Below are 26,355 nucleotides of genomic sequence, written 5' to 3' on the forward strand. Positions count from 1 at the left end.
ATCCGTCAGAGGAGGTGACCTTCCCAGCTGGAGGAAAACTGGTCAGTCTCGGTCCTTCAAGTTGCCAGGTGCCTTTTTTAACAGTTTCTAAGATGGCAAAACTCTCTCCCGTGATGCCAAACTCAACTTTGGGGCTCCTGCGCGGCTTATGAACTAGTGAGGAGCAGAATAGGAGGACAAAGTAGTAGAAAATGACAGGCTAAAAGTGCATCTGATTTGGAGGCCAAGACAGTGGATCACATCTGGGGGAACCCTGCGCCAGAGGCACTGGTACGTCTTCAAGGAGTAGATACACAAGCGGAAAGACAGCCACCCTGTCCTTGGTTCCCTTCTTGTCACGCCCTGCTCTCTTCCATTGCAGAGCACCAGAACTACTTTGGAATCGATGAGAACCTCGGCCCTGTGGCCGTCAGCATCCGGAGGGAGAAGGTGGAAGTAGACCCCAAGGAGAAGGAAAGCTCCCAGTTCAACTACCGGGTGGCCTTCCGGACGAGCGAGGTACTGGACGCTCACGGCGTCTGTCCTGGGATGGGCCTTGGGGTCGCTGCTTGGTTAAGGTGTTGCTTTCATTGTCAGTGCTGATCACAGCAGTTCAGGGGACCGCAAGGGCTTATACTGTTTTGTTCAAAGTAGAAAATTTGAAGACCTGTGATGGATGTCAGGTGGCAGTGATTTGACTGCCACCTTACAGGACAGAAAGGATAAAATGATCAAAATGCAAGGTTTTGGGGCCTGAAGCAGAGGACAAACTTGAACTGTATGATTCATGTCAGAATTGAAGGACGACCTTAGCGTCCAATGCAGAACACCAGGAGGCTGCCCGTGGGGTGGGTGTTGGCTTAGCGTGTCTGTAGGTCCAGCAGCTCTGCGGCCTTGCACTTGGTCCCGCCAGCACCCAGGCTGCCTCCCCGCTGGTCTTGCTTTGAGTGAAAAGTGCGACTGTTCTACACCATATGGCCGACGCGTGGAGCCGTGTAGCTGGAGATGTTGATTTATAGGAAGAACTAGATCTGGCCTGCACGTCACCTTTTATCCTCTTGACCACTGTAATTAGATGGGAGTGTGTCGGCCCCACGGTCCAGAATGTGGTTCCTTCTGGATCAGAGTACAGAGAGCCCCTCGCCGGCCCTGCCCAAGCCTGGCACTTTGCTGCCCACTGCCTGTGAACAGGGCTCTGTGCCATAAAGAGGCAAGGAAGCCCTCTCTGGAGGTGACATACTGTAAGTTACGGACCTGCAGCGTCCCGTTCAGTAGCCACTAACCACGTGTGACTATTTAAATTTAAGGTAATTGAATAAAATAAAAAATGTGGTTCCGTGGTCACACCTGTCACAGGTCAGGCGCTCTGCAGCCACTCGGGGCTGGTGGCTCCCGTATCAGCCACTGCAGATGGAGGACGGTCTCACCACTGCAGAAAGTCCTGTTGCACAGCGATGCCCCGGCGCAGTGTGCAAATGCTAGGCGCCGTAGTGACCACCACGGCTGCTTTGTAACAAGAGTCGGAGGGGCGGGGTTAGAACCAGGCCCCTCGGCTGGCCGTGCTGGGCCTCCTCTCTCCTCGTATTTGACCTGGGCTTAGATGACATGTGTCAGAATAGTGGCTCCAGGCTTTCACGACGTGTTTGAGGACATATCACAGATCAGGAGGCAGAGTCCGGTGGCGGTCTTTCCAGCCCTGGGTCACCTGCCCACGGGGGTCACGGAATCACCCCACATAGCCTCGGGAATTGCCAGCAATGGAAAGTTAAAGAGGAAAAGTGGAAGAAAAGAAGATGATGTAGAGAAAAATGGGAAAAAGAAAATGGAAGGATGGAGGAGGTCGTTTCCGATCGTGCTGGGAGTGACTTAACGTCCCCCTGCGGGGCTTTGTCTCACTCCTCCTCGTGCTTCACACACGTCTGGTTATATCAGCCCCTCCTGGCTCCTTCCCGACCCCTGAGTCCTCCGGTTGTTTAAAGACTGACTGTTGAGTGTTGAATTTGCTTCTTCAGATCGAGAACTTTTAGCCTCTTTTGCCCCACTCCGAAAAGAGCCTTAGCTTTCTTCCTTTTTTTTTTAAGGCAACTAAAAAGTTATGCTTTAAAGAGGTAGCCAGGAGTAAGCGTTAACCGGAATGTTGTATTTTGCCCCTGCAGCTGACAACCCTGAGAGGAGCGATTTTGGAAGATGCTATACCCTCTACCGCCAGGCATGGGACCGCACGAGGACTCCCTCTCAAAGAAGTCCTGGAATACGTCATTCCAGAGCTGAGCATCCAGTGCCTGAGGCAGGCCTCAAACTCACCCAAGGTCTCGGAGCAGTTGCTCAAGCTTGATGAGCAAGGGGTGTGTATCACGTGGGAGGCTGTAAGTGTGTGCGACTTTGTGTCCATGTTTCTGAGTGTTTTGGAGTTTTCCCGTCCATCTGCCTTTGGAGTTCATTTATTTTTAATGCCTTAAAGCATTTTCTCTCCAGTTTTTCCCGAGTATGCCTCTATACTAGTTAAGTAACATACGATGCCTTTAATAATAAGTGCAATGCACCTCCTGCTGAGTTGTGACTTGCATTGTTTTTTACCGGGGTTTCGGTATGTCCCAGCCAGCAGGAGCAGATCTGATTCATGATTATTAGAGACTGCTGGTGTATTTTCCCAGGGTGTAAAGAACTCACGTTGGGGCTTTCCCTGAACTAACATTTATTCTTGTCTGCTGTGTGCAAAGTGTCATGCTAACAGATGGCAGTGTATCAGGAGGCTTGAAACTAAGACTTGGTCCCTACCCTTGGGGCCATTAAGACCAAGAACACCACAGCCGTTAGTGTGGTCATGGGTCACGGAGACATAGATATACAGTGTGTGCTCCGGGAAAAGAGAAAGTAACATCTGAAGGAGGTGGTGTTGTAACCGGGCCTTTAGACTCGAGTAGATTTCCAACAGGGAGATACGAGTAGTTGGCTCTTTTAGAAACTATGGCCAGTTTCTTTACAAGAGAAGGATACACACAGGGAGGTTAGGAGTTAAAACAACAACAATTACAAAATATGTTGAGGCTGGACTGAATGCTGGGCTAAGGAGTTAGCACTGGATCAAGGAAGTGGTAGGGAACATTGAAGGTTTGCCGGGAGGATGTGACATGCTCGTAGCCGTCATTTAGGACAATTATTCTGGTAGAAGGGAGCTGGGCAGGCTGGTGAAGGTAGAGACTGATGATGGCCTGGAGCTCAATTATGTGATCATTAATAGCATCCAGGAGAGAATTAATGATGGACAGGATTTAGGTGGTGGCCCAGAGGATGGAAAGAAGCCTTTTAACTTCAGATGCAAGATAATTTGGAGGCGAAACTGAGTGGTTGGTGCCCAAGGGTATGCAACTTATTTTAAATGAGTGGATTTGTTTTTAAATACATGCTTTGCAGAAAGAAAAAGACAGTTGTGATGCCTTCCCAGAATTTTCCAAGGACAGTTCTTTCTCATGTTTTGGAGGGAGTATGCGGGATTTCTTGGTGGACCCAGTAACACACTCCCTGTGGTATATTGGTGAAGTATTTGTTACTCAGATGGCTGGAATTCTAAGAGTTGAAGTTGTAATTGTGCTAGCAAATTAGCACTGCATTCTCAGCCAGAGGAAGCAGGCACTGTGACATTCAGAGTGGATAATCCTGCAGTCTGTCTTTCTCAAGAATGAAGGCTGATATATTAAAAAAAACAACTAAACCAAAGCAAAACTTGAACCCTGAACAATTGACTGCTAAAATCCCACAGAAGAGTTCATCAGGGTCATCACTGGTAAAGTGCTTTTAGAATGGTCATGAGGCAGTTGAGGAAATCCTGTTGTCATGGAGGGACAGAGGGGGTGTGTCGCTGCTGGTCCAGGGACTCAGAGTTCAGGAGGGCTTGGGGGGAAGGACAGTATTTGTCACCGAACCAAACCTGGATCCACTCACCTGCACGTAGGTGCAGTAAAGTCAATCTCCTGACACCGGGTTTGGGTGAAGGAAAGTGCAGCGTTTATTGTAAAATCACCAGTACAGGGAGAATGGGTGGCTTGTGCTCAAAAACCCCAAACTCCCCGAAGGGTTTCAGCAGAGCATTTTTATTTTCTTTTTTAACATCTTTATTGGAGTATAATTGCTTTACAATGGTGTTAGTTTCTGCTGTATAACAAAGTGAATCAGCTATATGTATACGTATATCCCCATATCTCCTCCCTCTTGCGTCTCCCTCCCTCCCACCCTCCCTATCCCCCCTCTCTAGGTGGTCACAAAGCACCGAGCTGATCTCCCTGTGCTATGCGGCTGCTTCCCACTAGCTAGCTGTTTTACTTCGGTAGTGTATATAAGTCCATGCCACTCTCTCACTTCGTCCCAGCTTACCTTTCCCCCTCGCCGTGTCCTCAAGGCCATTCTCTACATCTGCGTCTTTCTTTATTCCTGTCCTGCCCCTAGGTTCTTCAGAACCTTTTTTTTCTAGATTCCATATATATGTGTTAGCATATGGTATTTGTTTTTCTCTTTCTGACTTACTTCACTCTGTATGAAAGACTCCAGGTCCATCCACCTCACTACAAATAACTCAATTTCATTTCTTTTTATGGCTGAGTAATATTCCATTGTATATATGCGCCACATCTTCTTTATCCATTCACCTGTCGATGGACGCTTAGGTTGCTTCCGTGTCCTGGCTATTGTAAATAGTGCTGCAGTGAACATTGTGGTACATGACTCTTTTTGAATTATGGTTTTCTCAGGGTATATGCCCAGTAGTGGGATTGCTGGGTCATATGGTAATTCTATTTGTAGTTTTTTAGGGAACCTCCATACTGTTCTCCATGGTGGCTCTATCAGTTTACATTCCCACCAACAATGCAAGAGTGTTCCCTTTTCTCCACACCCTCTCCAGCATTTATTCTTTGTAGATTCTTTGATGATGGCCCTTCTGACCGGTGTGAGGTGATACCTCATTGTAGTTTTGATCAGCAGAGCAATTTTAAAGGCCAGGTGAGGGAGGGGAACCCCAGGGTCTGTGATCAGCTTGTGCACAGTTCTCTGATTGGCTGATGGTGGTCAGTCCTTAGGCACCAGAAGGTCTGGGGGCTACTACTCATGATCATCAAGTAATTTCTTCCATTTGGGGGTGGTTTTAGCATCTGAAAAACAACTCAGGAAATAGGCGTCAGATACTATTATCTGGTCTATTATCTGGGTACTTCAGAGAGGAGCTACAGCAGAGGATATGGAGGAGGGGTCTGTCCTGGGAAGGCCCCATAGGGTCCTGTTCGTTACACATTCACTTCCGTGTCATGGAAGAGTCTGGAAGAGAGGTGCCGACCCCCGTGGTCTTAATCCCTTTATGTTTCTGGTGTGTGTTGCTTCTCCCTTGATTACATGTCCCTTACCTGCTGGGCAGCAGGTGCCTGGCGGATGAGGTTCTTGGTCCCTCAGGCTGCTGTGGAGGAGTCCACAGGTGGCCCGGTGTTCCGCAGCCTGGATCCTGACGCCCAAGCCCTGAGAGACGTTACAGCAGCCCCAGGTGACTGTCTCCTCACAGAAAGAAGCAGGCACTTCTTGGGATGTCTGTCCGGCAGAATAGGTCCAGGAGCTACACCGGTGGGAAGCATTGAAGGTTATAAAGATGGCTCTGCCAGGGAATTTTTCTTAAACCAAGCCTTCGGGTACTTTGAATGAACACCTGTTTACAATCTGATGTCAGTGAATTAATTTTGAGAACTGGGTGCTTCTTTTAAGCACACCAGTGCATTTAGAGCTCTAGCTGTATTCACGTGTTTTTTCTTTTGAGATTATATTTATTTGACTCTGGTATACTTTCATGATGGTGTACAATATGACATTTTAACGTCCCACAACTCTTAGTGGCATCTAATTTCCATATTACGTCAGCAAGAGCTACTATTTATGTTCATCTCCGAAAGATATTAGACAGCTTTTCTAACATCCTGGTTTCTAAAGCATCCTTAAAAGTTGCCCTAACCTGTTCGGGTGTTGTGAGTCTCTTCTGGGTAGTGCTGTCTTTATCTACTTTCCTGATAGAAAAATCTTCCCAGGGAGGGGGATGGGCCAGTTTTATGTTACTGGTCTTCAGGGGCTTTAATCTTGAAAAACTACTTTAAAGGACATATTGTCGTTTTCTGCTTTCTTGGAGTTTGGAATCTGTTCCTGGTTTGACTGTCACTGTGTTTATCTGCTCTGCGCAAGACCTGTGGTATCAGTGGGAGATATAGTGGGTATCAGGTCATTCATTCCGTTCTTTACAATTGGTAAGATGTTTTGAGCAGGAAGACTCCATGCCATGGAGAATCATAAGGGAAGTAATTATCAATCAGGACTTTGAAAGTTTTGCTACCTTATCTACATAAGTTCACCTCCCAAGCTCTAAGATTACATTTTTCCTTTTTAAAAGACTATCCTAGTTTGCATAACAGGTGAATTCCTAAGATTATATAGGTTGACTTTTTTTTTTTAATTGAAGTGTAGTTGATCTACGTGTCAGTTTCAGGTGTACAGTAAAGTGATTCAGTTATACATGTATATGTATTCCCTTTCAGATTCTTTTCCATTTAGGTTATTACAGTATATTGAACATAATTCCCTGTGTTTATTTATTTATTTATTTTTTTGTGGTACGCGGGCCTCTCACTGTTGTGGCCTCTCGCGTTGCGGAGCACAGGCTCTGGACGCACAGGCTCAGCGGCCATGGCTCACGGGCCCAGCCGCTCTGCGGCACGTGGGATCTTCCCGGACCGGGGCACGAACCCGTGTCCCCTGCATCGGCAGGCGGATTCTCAACCACTGCGCCACCAGGGAAGCCCCCTGTGTTTATTTTATATGTAGTAGTGTATATCTGTTAATCCCAAACTCCTAATTTATCTTTACCCAACTAGGTTGACTTCTTAAAAAATTAATTCAGATAAATTATGACAGCTCACTAACTTAGAATATTAGGACATCTTTGGATTAATTTGTTCGCAAGCCAGTTACCCCTTCTCCTGTTGTCTCCTCACCCAGGTGTATGCTCACTCACATATGAGGTTTACTTGACACGAAGCCAGGCGGGTCTAAATCGATGAGACTACATGCTTAGAACAGGTGGTTGAGTTGGGAGGATACAGTGGAAGGACTTTCCTGCACACCTGAGTTTATTTTCAAGGCCATTCTGAGGCTCTGTTTTCTGTCACCTTCCTTTAAATTTCAGTTGTCTTCTCAGTAATGACAGGGCTTCTGGCCTTGGGAACAGAGCACTCAGTTTTTATCCAGTCCCAGGAGGCAAGGGATCGTCTGCCTGTCTGTGCGGGGTCTGTGTGTCCAACTCTGGGCACGGGAGCGGTATAGCGTTTTGGCAAGTGGGGGTTTTTAGTTTCTGACTGTGGCGATGCCCAAATGCCAGCCTCATTCACCCCAGGACAGTGGGACTGTCTGTGATCCGCATCGGAACAGTTAAAGCAAGGTCAGTAGGACGGGGTTAGACTCAGCCTGAGGTGTAGAGGGCTTAGGAACAAAGCCTTGTTCCGGGAGAATTGGGGGTTTTGGTTCATGGGGACCTGGAGTCTGTCCTCCCCTTGGGACCGTGATCAGGCTGAAGGGGTGTGCCAGCTTTCTGATGAACCATGGGCAGGAGGGGGTCAGCCTTGGTGTTGCATTTCCATTGATTTCATGAGGTTTATAAGAGTGAGAGAGGTCTCTTCCTTCACACCGTGTCTCATCCTCTTACTCTTTTAGTGGAATCACAGGCCTTGTAGTAAACAGGCCACAGTGGTTTATTCTCAGTCACTGGAGCGGAGCTCTAGGAGCTGGGGCAAGACACCTGGGGGCTTTGAAGTCTAATTTAGCCTCATCCCCTGATTCCCATGGGCCCAGGGCTGTTGGGGCAGAAAGCAAGTCCTGTTGCTGGTTGGGATGTAGACTCAGGCTGGTCTGCGATGGCTGGAAGGAGAGGGGTGTGAGTGGATGGCGCGGTGCTCAGCAAGGAAGCTCCGGGGCATTCAGTTCTCCAGGTATTTGGCCTTTGCCTGAGTCCACAGGGAGCGTCAAGTCCGCAAGAGTCAGGAATCAGAGAGAGACGGTGCTGGTCCAGGGAGGGCTCTGCTACCCCCGCGTGGGGCCACAGACAGCTTTGCTCCGGGCCTGCCCCACAAAGAGGCAGGGGAAGGGTTTCCTGCTGGGGATGGCGGGGCTGCCTGGGACAAGCTGCAGGTGTGGCAGGGGTGTGACGTGAGGTGGCACCAGGAGAGGTGGCACCAGGAGAGGTGGCACCAGGAGAGGTGGCAGGGCTCTAGGGGAGCAGCAGACAGGGCGGCAGCCCTGGGACAGTGCGCTCCCAGGACGCGGGCGGTGGTACGGCTGCCCCTGCTGGGTGCGGAGGACGTGTGGGCAGGGGGCCATGGGGCCCTGGGCACCTGTGCCTGCTGGTCACCCCACAGGATCTCCGGGGGACTCTCCGTGAGGCCAGGGCTGGACAACTGGGGAGAGCGGAAAACCGCTTCTAACAGCAGAAGGGAGGTCACCCCGTCATGGTGTCCGGGAGGTGCAGCAGTCCCTTAGAGGTCCCGTTAGAGGATTTATCCAGTTCTGACAGTCGCCAAGGTCACCCACACGTGTGGTGACAGTTGCCAATTCCAAGTGTTTCCTAAAGTACTTTAAGATCCTGGAGTGTCTTCTGGGTCACTCAGAACAATTAGTGTTCTGAAATAATTAGTGAAATAATATGAGACGTTTGTATTATACTTCTTCTTTTTTTTTTTTTTTTTGAGGATGATGGTCTGTTTGCAGTAAATGTGGTGTCTCATTTATTTGGATAGTTGAACTGATCAGAAACATTTATTCCTCGATCCCTGGGCAAATAGAAATGTTGTTTCTGTCTTGACGCTGCTAAAGGACTAGTGCACAACTCATAACACTAATAGCCTACGCCCAGCATCTCATAGCCCCACATTCAGGGCCTGGATCCTTGTCTTCACTGTGTGATGGGGGCCTGTGCGCTCTCCACCCAACCCCCAAACCCCTCACCGTGGGAGCCATCCCTGTAGGTAGCTTATCCGGTCGGATTGCGAACCGGTGATTGATGTCTCGTTTGGTTCCTCCCCTCCCCCGTAGCGCTGAGAAGGTGGAGCGTGTGTAGAACGTACTGGCGGTTGGCTGCCTGCCCAGCTCCGAGCTTCCCCTAGCATCTCTGCCGAGACGCCCCGAGAAGGCGGATCCCTACCTTTCTTGGATTTTGTACATTGTCATTGGTCACTGGGATGAGACTGCTGTTCTCACTTTGCCACTCAAGGGAAATGAGTACCATTTTACCTTATTTTACTGATCTACTCAGCTGTGAGTTTTGATGAAAGGCTCTGTTTTACAGCTTGATAATAAAAGTGAACAGTGTTACGGAGGGATGCCTTTAGGGAATCAGAGGGCTGATAATCCGTCAGCCTTTGGAGGCTCAGATTGCTGCTAGTAAGATGAAGTGCCCTGATTGCCTGAGGGACAAGTAGTTCCTCTTTAGGGAAAATAAGAAAGCTGTAAAGGTGGATCCAGTTTCTCCCTGGCCTTGGGAGAAAGCACTGTGGTAGCTTCCAGCATGATACGGGATAGACAGGGAGATAGAGCTACAGCAGGAAATCTTCAATTGCTATTAAAATTCTTTATGGCCTATTGTATATTTAGCAGATGTTTTCAAGACAGTCAGAAATGTAGAAATGACTGTAATTGTTGAGTCAGAGTTAACTTTTATGGAAACAAAACATTATTCTATCACTATACATATATCACAATTTCCTTACCAGACCTGAATTTGATTTGTTTCTTTTAATTACAGTCTTTCGTATTTCCATGAATGTTCAAATAACTACAACAAAAAAGCATTAGGAACCAGAGAGGGAAAACTTTTTAAAGTGTGCAGCCTTTTTTTCTTTCTAACTTGGAAGATAATGCTCATGACTATATAGAGGGTATGAGATTAAATATTTCCACAGTTGTATTTTTTTTTTTTTTTTTTTTTTTTTTTTTTTTTTTTTTTTTTTTTTGGTATGCGGGCCTCTCACTGTTGTGGCCGCTCCCGTTGCGGAGCACAGGCTCCGGACGCTCAGGCCTAGCGGCCATGGCTCACGGGCTTAGTTGCTCCGCGGCATGTGGGATCTTCCCGGACCAGGGCACGAACCCGTGTCTCCTGCATCGGCAGGCGGATTCTCAACCACTGCGCCACCAGGGAAGCCCCACAGTTGTATTTTTAAATAAATGCTTGAACCTGGCTCTCCATTTTGGAAACCTGGCAGCTCCCACATGGGCAAGGCTATTCATTATATTTCTTAGGGTGTCTGACGTTTCTCCAGCTGTTATTTTTGGGTTTCTGGGTTTGTTATGTATTTGGAGTATTGTGTACAACGACAGCTGCTTATTCTTTTGCTTCTTAGCTTATGGGAATTGTCCTGACATGCTTTTCTGAGAACAGAATTCTCAGCTCCTATCACTTTAATTTTACTGGAAGTTAGCTCATCTGATACTTTCTGTTTTCATTTTATTTTTTAATTTGATTTTTATTTTTTTATTTTTATTTTTATTTTTTTTGCGGTATGCGGGCCTCTCACTGTTGTGGCCTCTCCCGTTGCGGAGCACAGGCTCCGGACGCGCAGGCTCAGCGGCCGTGGCTCACGGGCCCAGCCGCTCCGCGGCATGTGGGATCCTCCCGGACCAGGGCACGAACCCGTGTCTCCTGCATCGGCAGGCGGACTCTCAACCACTGCGCCACCAGGGAAGCCCTGATTTTTATTTTATATTGGAGTATAGTTGACTTACAATGTTGGTTAGTTTCAGGTGTCCTTGTCTGATACTCTTTGCCGAGTAATTCCCTTTCTGCCCCATTTCAGCTGAGCTTTCAGCACAAGATCGGGATCCTGTATTGCAGAGCCGGCCAGAGCACCGAGGAGGAAATGTACAACAACGAGACGGCCGGACCAGCTTTTGAAGAATTCCTCGATCTGCTGGGCCAGAGGGTGCGGCTGAAAGGATTTAGTAAATACCGGGCTCAGCTGGACAATAAAAGTAAGCTTCAGACTTGCTTGTGTGTGCACAAATTTAATGCTCCAAAGGTAGGCACACCGCAGACGTCTAAGCTAGCAATCCCGAGCCCTCCCCTTCTTGACCCCCTGCAGCGGCCGAGCTGGCTTATTTGGGACGGAGTCGAGATTTCCTCACATGAGCAGAGGGGAGCACATTTCTCAAGAGCTTTGTGTCTCACGTAAGCTCAAAGGGTCAGTTCTTGTTCCTGTGTAACAAGAGCAGAGATTCCCTGGTGTTTGGTGAATAATCTTTTAATATGTTCTTCTTTCTTTTCACCTCACCTGTCCGTTACACCCTGTCCCACTGCAGCAAGGATGAGCCCTGCATTCATTTCTGAAAGTCTAAGCATCACCACATCCACTCAGACCGTGCTCACGGCCTTATCTTGCTCGTTTCCGTTTTCACGATGTTACCTGGGGAGCTGAAGCAGTGATGAAAAAGCTGACGCATCTTGCTTTCCAAGAACCGTAGTCAGGTCCCCTCGAGTGGGACACCTGTGGGTGCCCTCCTATGATGTGTGAATTTGTCTTGTCTCTTCATTTAGGTAATCGTGTTCCCTATGGTCCTCATAAATTCTAAGCATTTCACCTTCGTAGTTGTGTTGTTATATAGTTGCTCTCCGCACACCTAAAAATACCAGGCAGAGTAATTTTGTGTATCTGGGGAAATTCTGCTTATTGTCAAGCAATTAATCACTTGCTCTTTTAATGAAGGATGAGCAGATAGATTCTGAACTTGGAGGTTCTGGGAGGGCATCTAGCCCTAGAGGAGGGGCCGGTGGAAACTTACCCCTGGGAGAAGGTCAATGTGTGGCCAAGCCAGGGTTGGCATGGAGGCCACCTGAGCCCCTGCGGCCGCCAGCCTGCTCACCTTGGGACCATCAGAGATACTTGCCTAGGTCGCCGATGGTGCCACCCTAGTGCGCACGGCCCGTCATCAGTTCTGGGGTTTTGATCTGTTTTTGAAAGTTACACGTAGAGGATAGATCGCAAGACCTGAACACGGTGTTGGCTCACATGCGGGCCCTGTGTGTCCTCCACACACGCCAAGGTTGGAGTTTGACTATTAGGCTGAATGTGTATTGCTCATGCCTCAGAAATGTTAAGGTTAGAAAATAATTTGTGACAGCCATTGCAAATACCCACCTCTTTTAAGAAGGATCAGTGAGACCTTTTCCGATTTTCTCCTCTGTTTCCTGTGCAAACTGCCCTTACCCACAGACCTCCACATACCCCCTAGAGGTGCTGGCGTGACACCCTTAGGGGACGCCCTTCAGGAGAACCACTGCCAACGTGGACTCATTGCTATGCATGCCTGCCGTCCCTCTGCTGTGGGGTGGATTGGGGAAGCATTTTAAGAGCTTCTGAGCTGTACATTCTATAAAACTACAACAGAGGTAATGCAGATATTTTCCTATGTATAGAACTGACATCAGCTTTGAGTTTTGATGACCTAAGAGATGTCTTTAATGCATTACAGAGGTAGTGCTAAGTACTTTAGAGCAAGGAAATGATAACATCGGAACAAGATTTTGATGTGTTGATTCTAATAATCAGCGAGTCTTTTACTTTTATGAGCAAGACCTTCTATGAGATGCAAAGAAATCGTGGCATGCCTTTAGAGAGGAGGTTTCTAAGAGTTATGTTTCGTGGAGTGGGCAAAAAAATATATCTTCCTTCTTAAATACAGGAGAGTTGTGTTGCAGTTTTCATTCTGCCTGCCCACAGGACCTTGGGCAAACCTGGGCCTCATTTTCTTCACAAACAAAAGTCAGGGTTTCGGGCTAGAGTATCTGAGATGTCCCTTCCAGCTTTAAAATGAGTTATTCCTCTCTTAAGTACAGAATGAAATGGGGTAGGAACAGAGGCGCTGTGAGCCGCTAAGGTGCCCTGCTAACCGGTAGTACAGACCCCCAGGCCGTGGCCGGCCTTTCTTTGGTTGGCTGCAGAGAATGATAAAACCGGAGACTGCCATGATGGCCCTGTATCCCTCTCTTTTTTAAAAAAATAATAAATTTATTTATTTATTTTTGGCTGCGTTGGGTCTTCGTTGCTGCTTGTGGGCTTTCTCTAGTTGAGGCGAGCAGGGGCTACTCTTTGGTGTGGTGCGCGGGCTTCTCACTGCGGTGGCTTCTCTTGTTGCAGAGCACAGGCTCTAGGCGCGCGAGCTTCAGTAGTTGTGGCACACGGGCTCAGTAGTCGCGGCTTCCGGGCTCTAGAGCGCAGGCTCAGTAGTTGTGGTGCACGGGCTTAGCTGCTCCGCGGCATGTGGGATCTTCCCGGACCAGGGCTCGAACCCGTGTCCCCTGCATTGGCAGGCGGATTCTTAACCTTTGCGCCACCAGGAAAGCCCCCCTGTATCTCCTTTTGAACAGAGATATTTGCAGCAAACCCTTGAACAATCTTGAGTTGACCTTTTGCATTACCCTTCTGATGTTTAAAATAAAAACTTTGAAAATATTGAATACTTAATTTTAGAAATTCGTCCTTTAGTACTACTTGGGATAGATAAATTATGACCACATTTTTGAGAGTGTTTCTCCCCCTTCCCCCTAAAAGTGCATTTTTCTTTTTTCATTATGATTTCCTGAATCTGAAGCCCATTGACCAGACTGTGAAATACCTGTCAGCATTTCTCTTACTGAATTTTAAGCGTCATAGTAACAGTGTTGTGAGGGGAGTCATTGAACCTGCAGGGTTAGTTCATCATCTGACCTTCAGTGTTATTTCTCTGTGGGAGGAACAATCGTCATCCCCTCACGACCGGCCTGCTCACTTCCAAAGCCACATTTCACCCTTAAGGTCCTGAGACAAGACAGTTGAAATGGAAGATTACTCTCTAAGAAGTCCTAAAAAAAATAACAAGTATGCATTTGATGAATAGCTAAAAGAGAAAATGGGGGCTGGATAATATAGAGCTTATTAGATGAATATCCTCTCTGACCGTCTGCAAGTTGATTTATCAGTATCCATAGATAAACATTCTACATACTCCCCTTACACATGAAATTTCCTTCTATGAGTACCTCTCAGCACAAAACTGTATGCAATACTTTTTTCTAGAGGATTTTCAGGACTATTTCTGAGTTGGATGTAAATGTTGGAAATAATATGTTGCATGATTTAGAAAGAAAATAATAAATGGCCGTGAAGGTTAAGTGTTTTAATGTTCTTAAAGTAAACATTTTAATTTTCAGATTAAAAAAAGGTTAGCCCAAGATCACTACTTAGAGTTTCCCCAACAAACACAATGGAATAAACTTTGTTTTCAATAATATTGAACAGTATTGTTTATTGTTGTTTAAAAGGTAGAAGGTAAACCTGTATATAGATCAAGGATTGAGAAGGGCAATCTTGAGTCCTCTTTACATCTTAATTTCTGTTTACCTTTTTGTCCTTATACATATGCAAAGTGGTTCAAACTTCCGTCCTAAAATTATTACTTAAACGTTTTATAGCCACTGTTGGTTTGGGTGTCTGAAACTCTCAGTGAGGTAATCTGTTGATAATACAGATGGGTTTCGAATTTGCACAGAACCATTCTGCTTTTCAAAAGATGAATAGCTGTATGATTAACAGGGATTCAGATGTCATAGTTTTTTTAACATGTATCAGTGCATAATATGCAGTAAGAGATCACATTCATCCTCCCTGGTCTTAATCATATGACTGCATCATTGCGTTGCCTGTCAGAAAGAGAAGAAAATTACTTCCATCATTCAGGGAAGAAATCCTTAACATCTTTCGTTCCCATTTCCATATTCTGAAGTCAATCCTGTTTCATTTTTTTCTGGGTTCTGGAAGGTCAGGTGCCCAAGAATAACTGATAATTAACTGTAAACACACGCACACACGTGTGCACACACATGATGGGGCAAGGATAACTTCTGGTTAGCTCCGCCCCGTCTAATAATTGCACCCAGAGCGGCGCCAGGCCACACCTCCTCCTCCCGTGCTCACCTGTACTTCTTGTGGCAGCAGCATCTCGCCCATGTGGGTCATCTAAGCACCGCGAAGGCAAGAGTGTAGAAGAAAAGAGAGGGGAAACCACGCGTTCAGTAGAGAGCGCCTGGGTGAGAGCAGATGAGAAAACTCAGGCCGCAGGCGTGGGCTGGAAAGTGGTAGAAACTGGGCCTAGTGGGAGAGCGGGGCCACCCCTGAGACCCTGGTCCTTTATAGTTGGGAGGTCTGTTCTTTTCGGTTGAATTGCCTTTTGTAATAATGACCTTCTAAGTGTTGAATTGCTAATCTGCAGTGGCCTGACTTGTTCTCGCAATTAATCTTTGTTTTCAGCTGATTCTACGGGAACGCATTCCCTGTACACGACGTACAAAGACTACGAGCTTATGTTCCACGTGTGCACCATGCTCCCACACACGCCCAACAACAGGCAGCAGGTACGGCCTCCTCCCACCCCCCACGGCAGATGCCAGCCACCTCCGAGGGCAGCCCCTCGATGGTATCAGCGTATTTCGAATTTGCAAAGAATCATTAGGTTTTTTTCTTTGAATGGCGTTCATAGTCTTTGACTCTTTTATCATCTGGAAGTATTTGGGCTTTAAAGGGATTATTATGGCACAAGTTTTATTGCACTCTTTTTTTGTTGTTTTTTATTTTAAACGTCTTTATTGGAGTATAATTGCTTTACAACGGTGTGTTAGTTTCTGCTTTACAACAAAGTGAATCAGTTATATATACACATATATCCTCAAATCTCCTGCCTCTTGGGTCTCCCTCCCTCCCACCCCTCTAGGTGGTCACAAAGCACCGAGCTGATCTCCCTCTGCTATGCGGCTGCTTCCCGCTAGCTATCCACCCTACGTTTGGTGGTGTATATATGTCCATGCCACTGCACTCTTTTCTTACAGAACTTAGAAACTCTTCCACACTCACCTGGATTGCTTGCCAGGCAAAATCTTAATGGGAAGCAGTGTCAACTGTATTAATGACAGAAGAAGTCAACTGATGTAACCTGAGCTGCGGTTTCTGCGTGTGGGTAGATAACTTCTAGAAAATATTGTAAGAAAGAATCTTGTAGCTCACTTGTGGCGTTCTTTACTTTTAGGGGTTTGACTACATTTGGGGTGAATCCAGAGTTAAAGCAAGGTTTGTTTCCATGCTTAGAAAACTTAATTTTGCTGATGTCGCGTAACCGCACTCCTTTGCTCTAAATTAAAGCACCAGGGACTACGTAGTAGTTGTTTGATAAGCATTTGTCGTGTGAATGAAACTTAATTGTTGCAGAGAACTTTGTCTTTCGTTTTTGCTTTTTTTCTGAATGCTCATGAAATTCAATGAAGGTAGTCAAGGGGTGCATTTTTCCAGCGAGGCCACTTGCCCTGTTCCCAGGTGGGAAGGACCACCTTAGATCCCACAGCCAGGAGGAAGAAGAGGCCCCTGACCCCCAGCCCGGCTTGTCACATCTGGGGCTGCAGCTCCTCTGTGTATTCCTCTTCTCGTGGTAATTACTAGATGGGTTTTTTCTACCTAATACTTAACCTCAATTCCTTGTCCTTCCTGTATTTTCTATAGGCTTTTCTAGTAATCAGAGTTCTGCCCATTACCTTCAGAGGATCTGTCTTTTGATCACATGTCTGTATGTTTTTTATGACATGGAGTTACAATCCCTAGATCACACGTATGAATTTTACACACGTTTTAAACTAAAGGATTTCTAGCTCTTCAAACATTTATTTGGAATAATGCCTTATAGACTCACTCGATATTAAGATGCTCAACTTTAGACCATGCAGTTGTCCTGCAAATACTTTTGCAATCATCCAATAATTAAACTCTGGGTGAGTTGTTGCTGAGAAACCTGAGAGGGCTGACTCAGGCCCAGAGACTCTGTCAGTACCTTAGTGGAAATAGAACCAGTGCCTTTGGACCCCACTCATGGAGCATTCAAACCACAAGGCCCTGCCAGCTCCCCAGTTACCTGAGTCACTGGACTCCACATCCACTCCCTTGTTTCTCAGAGGGCAACCTCTGGAATTTCGAAGTCCCTTGACTTTACTGTTACCAGAACTCAAAGCTGGCTTCCCCCGTCCCCTTTTTATTGAACAGTAAGTAGAAGTGTGGTTTTCTGAGTTCTTTATACCAGAGTTTCTTTCACTGAAACTCTCCCCGAAAAGTCCTACACACAAAAATGTGGATGGAAGGATGGGGGGTGGGGAGTGAGGTACGTGGGTGTTTTCAACTTCCCAAACGGGAGATTAAAAAAAAAAAGAAATCCCTGTACATTGAGATTGTATAGTACAAATTCCGTAGCCTAAAGACTTGTTGGTTCCATTTTTGTTTTTCTTTTTTAACTTGAGTGAGAATCCATGGCATTGAATGTTATGCTGATGCGTTAGAGGTAGAAAACTGCTTGTTTTGCTTTTTCAGTTGCTCTTACTATATGTAGAATATATATGCTCTTATATGTGTTTCATTGGGAAATCTATATACTCAACGTAGGATGTAGGTGAGTAATCACAATATAAAAGGGATGAGTGTAGGATGGGGGATAAGAGTCATTGAACTTGTATTCTGAACTTACTGTAGTCAGTCATTTGCCTTGTGGCCTTGGAAAAGATTCTTAGTTCTCAAGAAATTTGATAATTATATAATGAGTATGTGGTCTAGGTGGCCAACAGTGGGTGCTTGGAGACCTGTACTGAGAAGGAAGAATTCTACACCGAGGCTCAGGCGGGAAGAATGCTGTTATTTTTGAGATACCTTCCAAGGGTTTGGAAGCGGGGAGGTGTAGCACACCTGAGCGTATTTGGACAAGATGATGCATAACATCTCCCTCTTAGTGTTAGAATTCCGTGATTCTAGGGCCTTCTTTGAGGCTTCCTCCTTCTAGGTTGGAAAAAAGCTTCAGCAGAAAAATGTAGATCTTAAGAGCAAGAATTCTAGAACCACACTTCCTGGATATGAATCCCAGCTACTTAGCTTTGTGACCTTGGGCATAATTGTCTGTGCTTTATTTTCCTTTATCACTGAAGGTAGAGACTTTTACCTCTTTCTTCACTGAGTGTTGTATGCACACAGAACCACTACCCAGAACGTGGAGAGCAGTCAGTTAACATTTGTTGAACGAATGAATGAATGAACCTTTCTTAGATGGTAGTTAGAATTAGGTGAGTCAATATGTGTAAAGCACTCAAAATAGTCCCTGGCACAGAGTGTGCTCAGTGAGTTTTAGGTGTTATTTTATGTTATGTTATGTTATGTTATGTTATGTTATTTTATGTTATGAGATATAGAGGACAAGTATTTTAGATGACTTAATTTTCATTTTATCTTCCTGTTCCCAGTCCTAAAGACCTATCATGAAAAGCTAAGGCCTGAATAGTTAAGAAAGGAAGGGACGAATTTATCAATAATTTCAGAAAATCATTTTTACTTTGACATTTAACACGTTGCTAATGAAGAATGACCAGAATATTCTGGTCATAGATCAGTGATGGCACTGTGCCGCCTTGGAGCACGGACTTTCCAAATTTTTTGCGGGTTGTGCTACTTTGCCGTCTCTCTCGCCCACCTCACCCGTGCCCACACATTATGGTAATACCAAGGGCATAAGTGTCTGAAGTGACCCTCCGGGTTCATGCCTGCAGTTTGAGGCCACAGAACTTAGCAAAGTTAACTGGTCTGTACGTGAATTGCACCTCTGACTTTGGCCTCATTAGCCCCATGGTATTTGTGACTATTTCACTGTTCCAGATGCAGCCACATCAGATACAATTTCTTGTGTTTGTTCTTATAATAAATCAAGCCGAAAGCTGATTCCGAGATGTATTAAAAGTCTTTAGAGAGTCCATGACAGTTGCAAGAGAGTTCAATCTTTGGAATGTCTGGACTCTTACAAAGAAAACCTAGCCAGATAAGGAAGCCAGATAAGGAATCCCGTTCTTGGAGTGTTTTCCCTCTTCAGTCAAATCCCCCAGGTCTCTCTCTGGGTCTGCTTGGCAGTCAGTCCACTTTTCCCAGGGCTGTCTCCCCTGGGTGCTTCCCTCCTGCTTGTCCTATAGACAGATCGTAGTTAAGCCATCATGGGATGTTATCAGTGGAAAGAACCCCACAAATTAGCTTCGGACTTCACTTTGGCAGAGACAAACTAAGTATATAAACAGATGAAGGTAGCATGGTTCCTGGCACACAGTAAACTTTTTTTGTGTGTGTGAATGCATGTGTAATGTTAGAACTGCCCTGCTTGGAAGGGCTTTCTGAGCTCCATGGAGGTCCCTAAGGAAAAAGACAAAACCACTGGGTTTCTCAGATTCCATCTGAAGAATCCTGGTCTTAGCCTAGGGATGGGCTTGACATCTACAGAGGAAATAGGGACAGAGCTCGTGAGGCTAGGCTGGAACCCCTTCTCCATATAATTTAGACAGGTGGTCAGCCCCTGCTTTAAAAGGTTTGTGTACATACTTCTGTAAGTCCCTAATTGGTACAGCTGAGGAACCATTTAAATATTGGAGGAATCTACCTCATTAAATGCTCTACAGCCAGGTCCTGACTGCTCTTGGGTTCACCTATAAATAGTAATCTGGAATATTTTGGAAGCATAAAAGGTGTATTCAGCTTTTCATGATTAGCTTTATTCCCAGGCCAGAAAGAAGAATGTATACTTATACCGGATAATAAGAATTATTGCTTTGAAAAAGGGCTGGTATTGCCCAGTTTCAGAAGAGAAATATTTGTATCATCATAATCTTTTCTTATCTTCACTTTGTTATTAAATCATTAAAAATCCGCATTCTTGGTTTATTTCTGTTTCTCCATTTCCAAAATATTCAGTCTTGCTTAGCTGGTTTGTGCATTTACTCTTGCCATTGGTAAAATATTTTATATAATATTTTTATATCGGTTATATAGAATGGTAAATCAGCAATGCATCCTTGAAACGGTGATTAAATTTGACCTCTTCTCACTGATCTGAGATCAGAGTGGTTAATTAGCGGCCACTTTTTTGTGGAAGCAAATTAGGCAATATCTTTTGTATTTATGTGGTAATGTGTGTAGGTTTTCCCCCTCTTTCTTGCTGGCCAGACTACTATTCTATGTTCACTTTTTCTATGTCTTTATACAGGAAACTTTATAGATGTCTCTTAAAAATGAGAGCGAAATTCTGACCACTGGTACATGCTCTTTTGAGTACAGAGAATATGAGGGGGCTGTGTTGTGTGCATGCATGTGTGTTTGTGTATGTTCTGTGTGCAAGCGTGCAAAGTCAGGACGGTCTCTGAAGGAGGAGAAGCTAGCGCTCCGTGTAAAGCGGAGACACTTTCTAAGCAAGGGTTGGCAAACACAAGGTGCCTGCTGCAGAGACAGGTGGGCGTGTTGCAGGGACAGGGTGGCTGTCCAGAAGGGGAGAGGGGGGTGACGGGGCCAGACTGCGGGAAGGATCGGGACAGACCAGTCTTTGTCAGCCCTGCTCCTACTGCTGGGGCTTTCCGGCAATACCCCAAGAACTGAGATCCAGAATTTATAATTGTTTTTTCAAAACGGGATACATTTAATATTTTTCCTCACTTCTGAACTCATCTCTTTGAATTTCAGAACTTGTAATCATTAAACGATGCAATATTCTCTTTGAAATCATGCTCATTTTCACATGTTTGCTTCTTAAGACAAGAAACTCTCTCTGGAGATCCGCCTTCTCCAGTTTCAAATTCAGCTTTCTCATCGCTGACCCTGAGAGACTTCTTCTGAACGACATCCCAGCCGCATCACATCTTCTTACGGTGCAGCCCTTTCCTCCTCTCCTCCAGAATTAGGTGCAACATGCTTTTTTTTTTTTTAAAGAATTTAACAAATGAACCTATTTGCATAGAGGCTGGTAGATCTAACCAAGTTCAGCTTTATGCCATTTTTGATGCATATGCAGCTGCCTGGAGGTTGGCTGTTTTCACTTGTTTTTGGTTCTTGCACCACTTTGAAACTGGACCTGTGAAACCCTGAAGTGTGTTTAAAGAATTGAAGATAAACCCACAGGTTGCTATTTCTGTAGCATCTGTATGCTTTTTGTCAGGGAATTGGGTGAAGAATCACATTTTCACTTTCCTTGTCATACCAAGAGCTTATTGATGGCTCACAGCTTGAATCAGGTGTCGGGAAGTTAGCAGGATTGACTCTGTAAATCGAATACAATATTTATCAACTCACTCTCGCGGTTGAAGACTCTTGAGTTGGCCCTTTGGGCACTGAAGAAGTGTTAGGAGCTTCTCACGTCTAGAAGGCCTAGAAGACGTCGTTCCTTAATCCCTGAAATAGCACCGGTGGCGTCTTGGTGACCAGGAACTTGCCTTGCTGTCTTGCTGGGCTGCCCTGGTTTATGGGCTGCCATGCCCTTTCCCCTTCCATTTCCGGAGTCGACTTCTACAGAATTTCATTGACAAGTTAGAACAAGACATAACTAACTGCTGAAGAGAACCCTAACCTTTATATAAGAAGCCTAAGAATTACTTAGGTTATTTAATGTCTGACAATGAATAACGTTTCCATGAACCTGCCAGTTGCTGTATTCCTTTAGTCTGTAAAAAGATTCAGATATCCTATTGATGGGCCAGGTGTTCATTTTTCTTCATTTATTCTCTCCAGAGAGCTTGAGATTTTATTTTCCTCTTCTTAATGTATCTCCTTGTTCCCCTCCCTCCCCTGCACTTTTTCTACAAAGTGTATTTTGTGAGCGTGGTTAAATTAACTAGATTTTAAAAACTATTTCTAGCCCATTTTACAAAGCAAAAGAATATGCTTAGAAAGGGGCAAAGGCGGGTTGGCCGTCATCAAGGTCACTAACTAGCTTTAAAGTTTCCTTTAACTTGCTCTTTAAATATTCCTGTGGTGAAGTGTAGATAGAACTGGACCCATGGTCTTCCTTCAGGAGCAAGAGAAATGGGTAGGAATAGCTGTCCACGTTTCACCGACTGATGAGGCTAGGCTGCCCTCTGAGGTTAACCAGTATCGTGGCCAGCGGATGCCCTAGTCACTGGGGAAGGAGGGGCCCAGAATTCCACACGTGGCCTTGGCCCCTGCAAGCTCCATCGTCTCATCAGTCTGAGAATTCCCGCGTTTCAAGGAGATCGAGAATTCCCGCGTTTCAAGGAGATCGAGAATTCCCGCGTTTCAAGGATATAGAGGAAAGTACAGTGTAAGCCACTGTGTTTGTGCTCAGCAAATACATTGAACACACTGTTAGGTATTTCAGTTTTTCTTTTAATTTTTCATTTGTTCCTGAATTTTGTTGTCCTGTTACAGTCCGTGTGAATCATGTATTTCAGTTATTGCAGAAACAAGGGAAGAATATATCTTAGCCTCGTACAGTTTTCAGCTTGTCATGATGCTTGTTTTACTTTTTTATTTATTTTTTTTGGCCGCGCTGTGCGGCTTGCAGGATCTTAGTTCCCCGGCCAGGGATCAAACCCCCGCCCCCTGCAGTGGAAGCACAGAGTCGTAACCACTGGATCGCTGGACCACCGGGGAAGTCCCGTGATGCTTGTTTTAGACACGTGTCCTTGCCTTGTTTTCTTTTCTTTTCATGAAATGTTTATTGCGGTTAACATCTGTGTCCACTATAGGATGGGTAAACAGTAACACGGTGAATATATGACTAGTTTGCTACTGATTTTTTTAATGTGCATCTTAAAATGTCACCTTTTACTTAAATACCTAACAAACATTTTAAAAACGACAGCTGGCTCATTAATGGCTATTAATATAGCTTTCAAAAGTTCACTCAGGCAGTAAAACAATTTTTGTGTGTTTATAACTTTAACCATCGGGATTTAAATAGGAGTTTTCCAGCATATGAATCAGCGATTTAACTGGCCCAGAGTAGGGAACTCTGGAAGAATGGACATTTCGTTCCCACTTTTCCAGGCCTTTTATCATGCTAAATCACAAGTCAGGGGCCTGACAATGAAATCCCTTTTGTATCTGGGTTTAAAAGGTTTTAAAAGTTGAAATTAATGCTCTTTACAGTGAAGTATGTTCTGTAAGTGCCAAATAAATTTAAGCGTGAGCTCCTTGCCTCTGTTATTGCTCATAAAGAGAGATTTACTACCTGAGATTACCCCGTTCCTGCAGTGACATCACCAACTCATGTAAGGATTACTGTCTCTATGAAAACTGAGGATCACAGACTCTGTGAGCACAGATCCTAATGGCTTTAGGTGCATAAGTTTACGGAGCGTATGGATTTGTTGGTGTGTATTCAGAGTTGGTCACAGTTTTATTGCGCAGTGTTATGTGGCTGTGATTGTGTATTTGTAACGTTTGTTTATTCACTTAGCCAGTGTGTGTGTGGGGGTGTCTGCTGTGTCCTGGGCGGGCCATTAGAAACTGGGAAGCCAAAAGTCAGCAAGATACATCTCCTGCCCTCCTGATGATTATGACCTGATGCAGGAGAAGTAAACCAAGACTTAGAATAGGACACGACAACTAATATGGTCGCTGTGGGCCTGGGGTATGGGTGCAGGGCCTTGCAGTCCCTCCAAGGACATTGTTTCCAGTGTGCTGGTAGCTCAGCAGAGACCTGAGTGGTCTAGGAGAGACTTGGGGTGAAGGGGGCATTCTTGGTAGAAGGAACATCGCAAGTAAAGGGGTTCAGGTGTTACTGCCCTGGGCTTCCTTCTCTCCTGATGCATTTGTAATTTACTGGGTTTTCCAACGGTTAATCTGGTGGAATTCTGTGTTCCCGAAATACATTGAAAAGGCTAGATTTCAGTTAATTAGCTTGAATATATCAGCCGCCAAAATAACAGTCTTCTGTATTTTTGTTGCAGAAATGCACGTGTCACTTAAGCCCCTGACACCCTAGTGCAAGACTTTCAGCCACTGTACCTTCCCTTGGACACTCTGCCGTCTCCTCCTTTTAAGGCGAAGAGCTTAATCTACAAGATTCCTTAAAGCAATTTTAGCTCTAATGTGCTATTATTTCAGGGCAAAAAATGAAAAAGAGGAAAAGGAGAGAGAACACCAGTTGCATTTCAAAGCAAAAGATGAACTTAAATACCGAGGCTTTTCTTTCCACAGGTCTTTGGATGCAGCCATGTCAAGGAGCCTTAGCTTCCAAAGGAAGACTCTGCTTTTCTAAAATAACTCCTTGAAATTGAATGCTGAGTGAACTGTATACATTTACGTATCTTGTTTTTACAGAAAACCGTGTCTGTAACTCTGTGTGTGTGTGTGTGTGTTCACTTTCCTGACTGCAGCTCCTGAGGAAAAGGCATATAGGAAATGACATCGTGACCATTGTCTTCCAAGAGCCTGGAGCACTTCCTTTTACTCCAAAAAGCATCCGGTCCCACTTTCAACATGTCTTCGTCATAGTCAAAGTGCATAATCCATGCACTGAAAATGTGTGTTACAGGTGAGTCCCTGGCGTTTCATGCTCTCAGGGTTGTTCCAACAGGACCTCATTCCCCAAAATGTCTTTCAATTAGTTTTCCAATTATTATTTCTATGCTCGTAATTATCCTTTTTTTTTTTTCTAATTATATTTCCCATGGTCTTCACTCAGGCACTTTCTTTCTTTCCTTTTCTTTTCTTTTCTTTCTTTTCTTTCATTTTATTTTTGGCTGCGTTGGGTCTCGGTTGCTGTGTGCGGGCTTTCTCTAGTTGCGGCGAGCGGGGGCTACTCTTTGTTGTGGTGCACGGGCTTCCTATTGCGGTGGCTTCTCTTGCTGTGGAGCACGGGCTCTAGGCACACGGGCTTCAGTAGTCGTGGCTCGCAGGCTCTAGAGCGCAGGCTCAGTAGTTGTGGCGCACGGGCTTAGTTGTTCTGCGGCATGTGGGATCTTCCCCGGACCAGGGATTGAACCCGTGTCCCCAGCAATGGCAGGCGGATTCTTAACCACTGCGCCACCAGAGAAGTCTTACACTCAGGTACTTTCTGCAAGAAATAATTGCCTTCTTCCCATTTTGAAACAGTGAAATTCCTAGCAGTTCACAGTTCCTAGGTTTCACCTTTCCTCAATGTTAAAGACTTCCTCCAGTCCCTGCCAGACCATCGCTTGATTGATAGCAGCCTCAGAGGTGGAGGATCTGGCCATTTCAGTGCTTCCCTGAAAGGAATGCATTCTGGTGGTAAAATGTTGCTTCCCGTCAAAGAGCTTGGAAACGCGCACACGGTGGTGTGGTGGTGTGTCGAGATAGGGGTTTGACACTCGCTCTGGTGATTTCAAAAGGCCATCCAGGTGCCTCGGAATCCCGAGACTGACGAGGCCTGCCCTTCCTGTACCCATGCTCTTCCTTAGGAAACAGCTGTCACCGAAGGCTCCACCTGCCTTGTGGGGTGTCAGTAAAAGAGTCGGTCTCTGACCTGAGTGAGAATCCAGCTCTCCTGCCCCCTCATGGCACTTTGTAACGAGTTAGCTTATTTTTTGGCACCTTCATTTCCTTTCCTGAAAACTGGGGATAATAGTACCAACTTCAATGTGTAGTTATGAGGAATGACTAGCAGGAATTATGCAAAACACCTGTTAGAGTTCCTGGTGCTTATCTTAAAGCAGTGGTTACCGGTTGAGCTGCCTCCCGGGCCTGGATGGGGCCCAGGCCTGGGTACCTGTGAGGGGACAGAGGGGCCTGTGAACTGCAGCCGTGCCCTCCTAGGGGCAAAGAGACTGGCCTGCGTGCTTGGTGTCTCCAGCTTGCATCCCCACCCCATATGCTCTCTCCATCTGCATGGTTTCCCCCCACGGTGATCCTTGTACGCACCTCAGTTCAAGACCCCTGGCCTGAACACTCAGAACGACTTTTTATTAAAAGAAAAAAAAAAAAAGTGATATTTGAAGAAAAGGACCTCTAGTCTGTATAAACGATACACTTAAAACCGGTAACGTTGGTGCAAACATGCTCAGTCGGCTTATTCTTCTGGGATCTCCCCTGATGAATGGTAATTATGGAGAGTACTCTTAAATGAGCCTTCCTAATGGATTGGAAACATAAGCCTAGGGCTTTATCGTATTTGGTGTTATTTTATAGGCTGCTATTCTTAGGTCAAATCAAGTATTTTTAATTACTTTCTATCTTCATGCTTCTATCGTGAGGTGGTTGATTAGCACAAAAAATCTTAAGGATAAGTAATACCTTTTTATTTTTATTTCTTTGGGATTTTCTGTGTTTAATTAAATTACCGGGGAGGGTTGCTTTTGATATAGATCTTACCTATCAACAAAGTGGCTTGCGTTACGTTTTCTGTGGTAGAAACCAGCTTGTACAAATGGTTCAAAGATGGGGTCATTGCCTTTTAAGAGAACCACGTTGCTATCTCTGAATTATCATTTACTAATGAGATTCACATAAAGCAGTGGAGTGCCTCTAGGGTTTG

The 26,355-nt window shown here is 45.4% G+C and overlaps 1 protein-coding gene across 2 annotated transcripts in view; it reads left to right on the top strand.

Moving 5' to 3' along the window:
• Positions 1 to 26,355, top strand: part of SIPA1L2 (signal induced proliferation associated 1 like 2) — a 109,566-nt gene that overhangs the window by 19,914 nt on the left and 63,297 nt on the right. For both annotated transcript variants that reach the window (XM_059053816.2, XM_059053818.2), the window contains exons 2-6: positions 362 to 498; positions 2,136 to 2,324; positions 10,842 to 11,016; positions 15,327 to 15,430; positions 24,239 to 24,396. In XM_059053816.2, coding sequence (XP_058909799.1) covers positions 362 to 498; positions 2,136 to 2,324; positions 10,842 to 11,016; positions 15,327 to 15,430; positions 24,239 to 24,396 — 763 coding nt within the window. The remainder of the gene's footprint in view (positions 1 to 361; positions 499 to 2,135; positions 2,325 to 10,841; positions 11,017 to 15,326; positions 15,431 to 24,238; positions 24,397 to 26,355) is intronic.

The sequence above is a fragment of the Kogia breviceps genome, chromosome 2 (assembly GCF_026419965.1).
Source record: "Kogia breviceps isolate mKogBre1 chromosome 2, mKogBre1 haplotype 1, whole genome shotgun sequence".
In the NCBI taxonomy this organism is placed as follows: Eukaryota; Metazoa; Chordata; class Mammalia; order Artiodactyla; family Physeteridae; genus Kogia; species Kogia breviceps.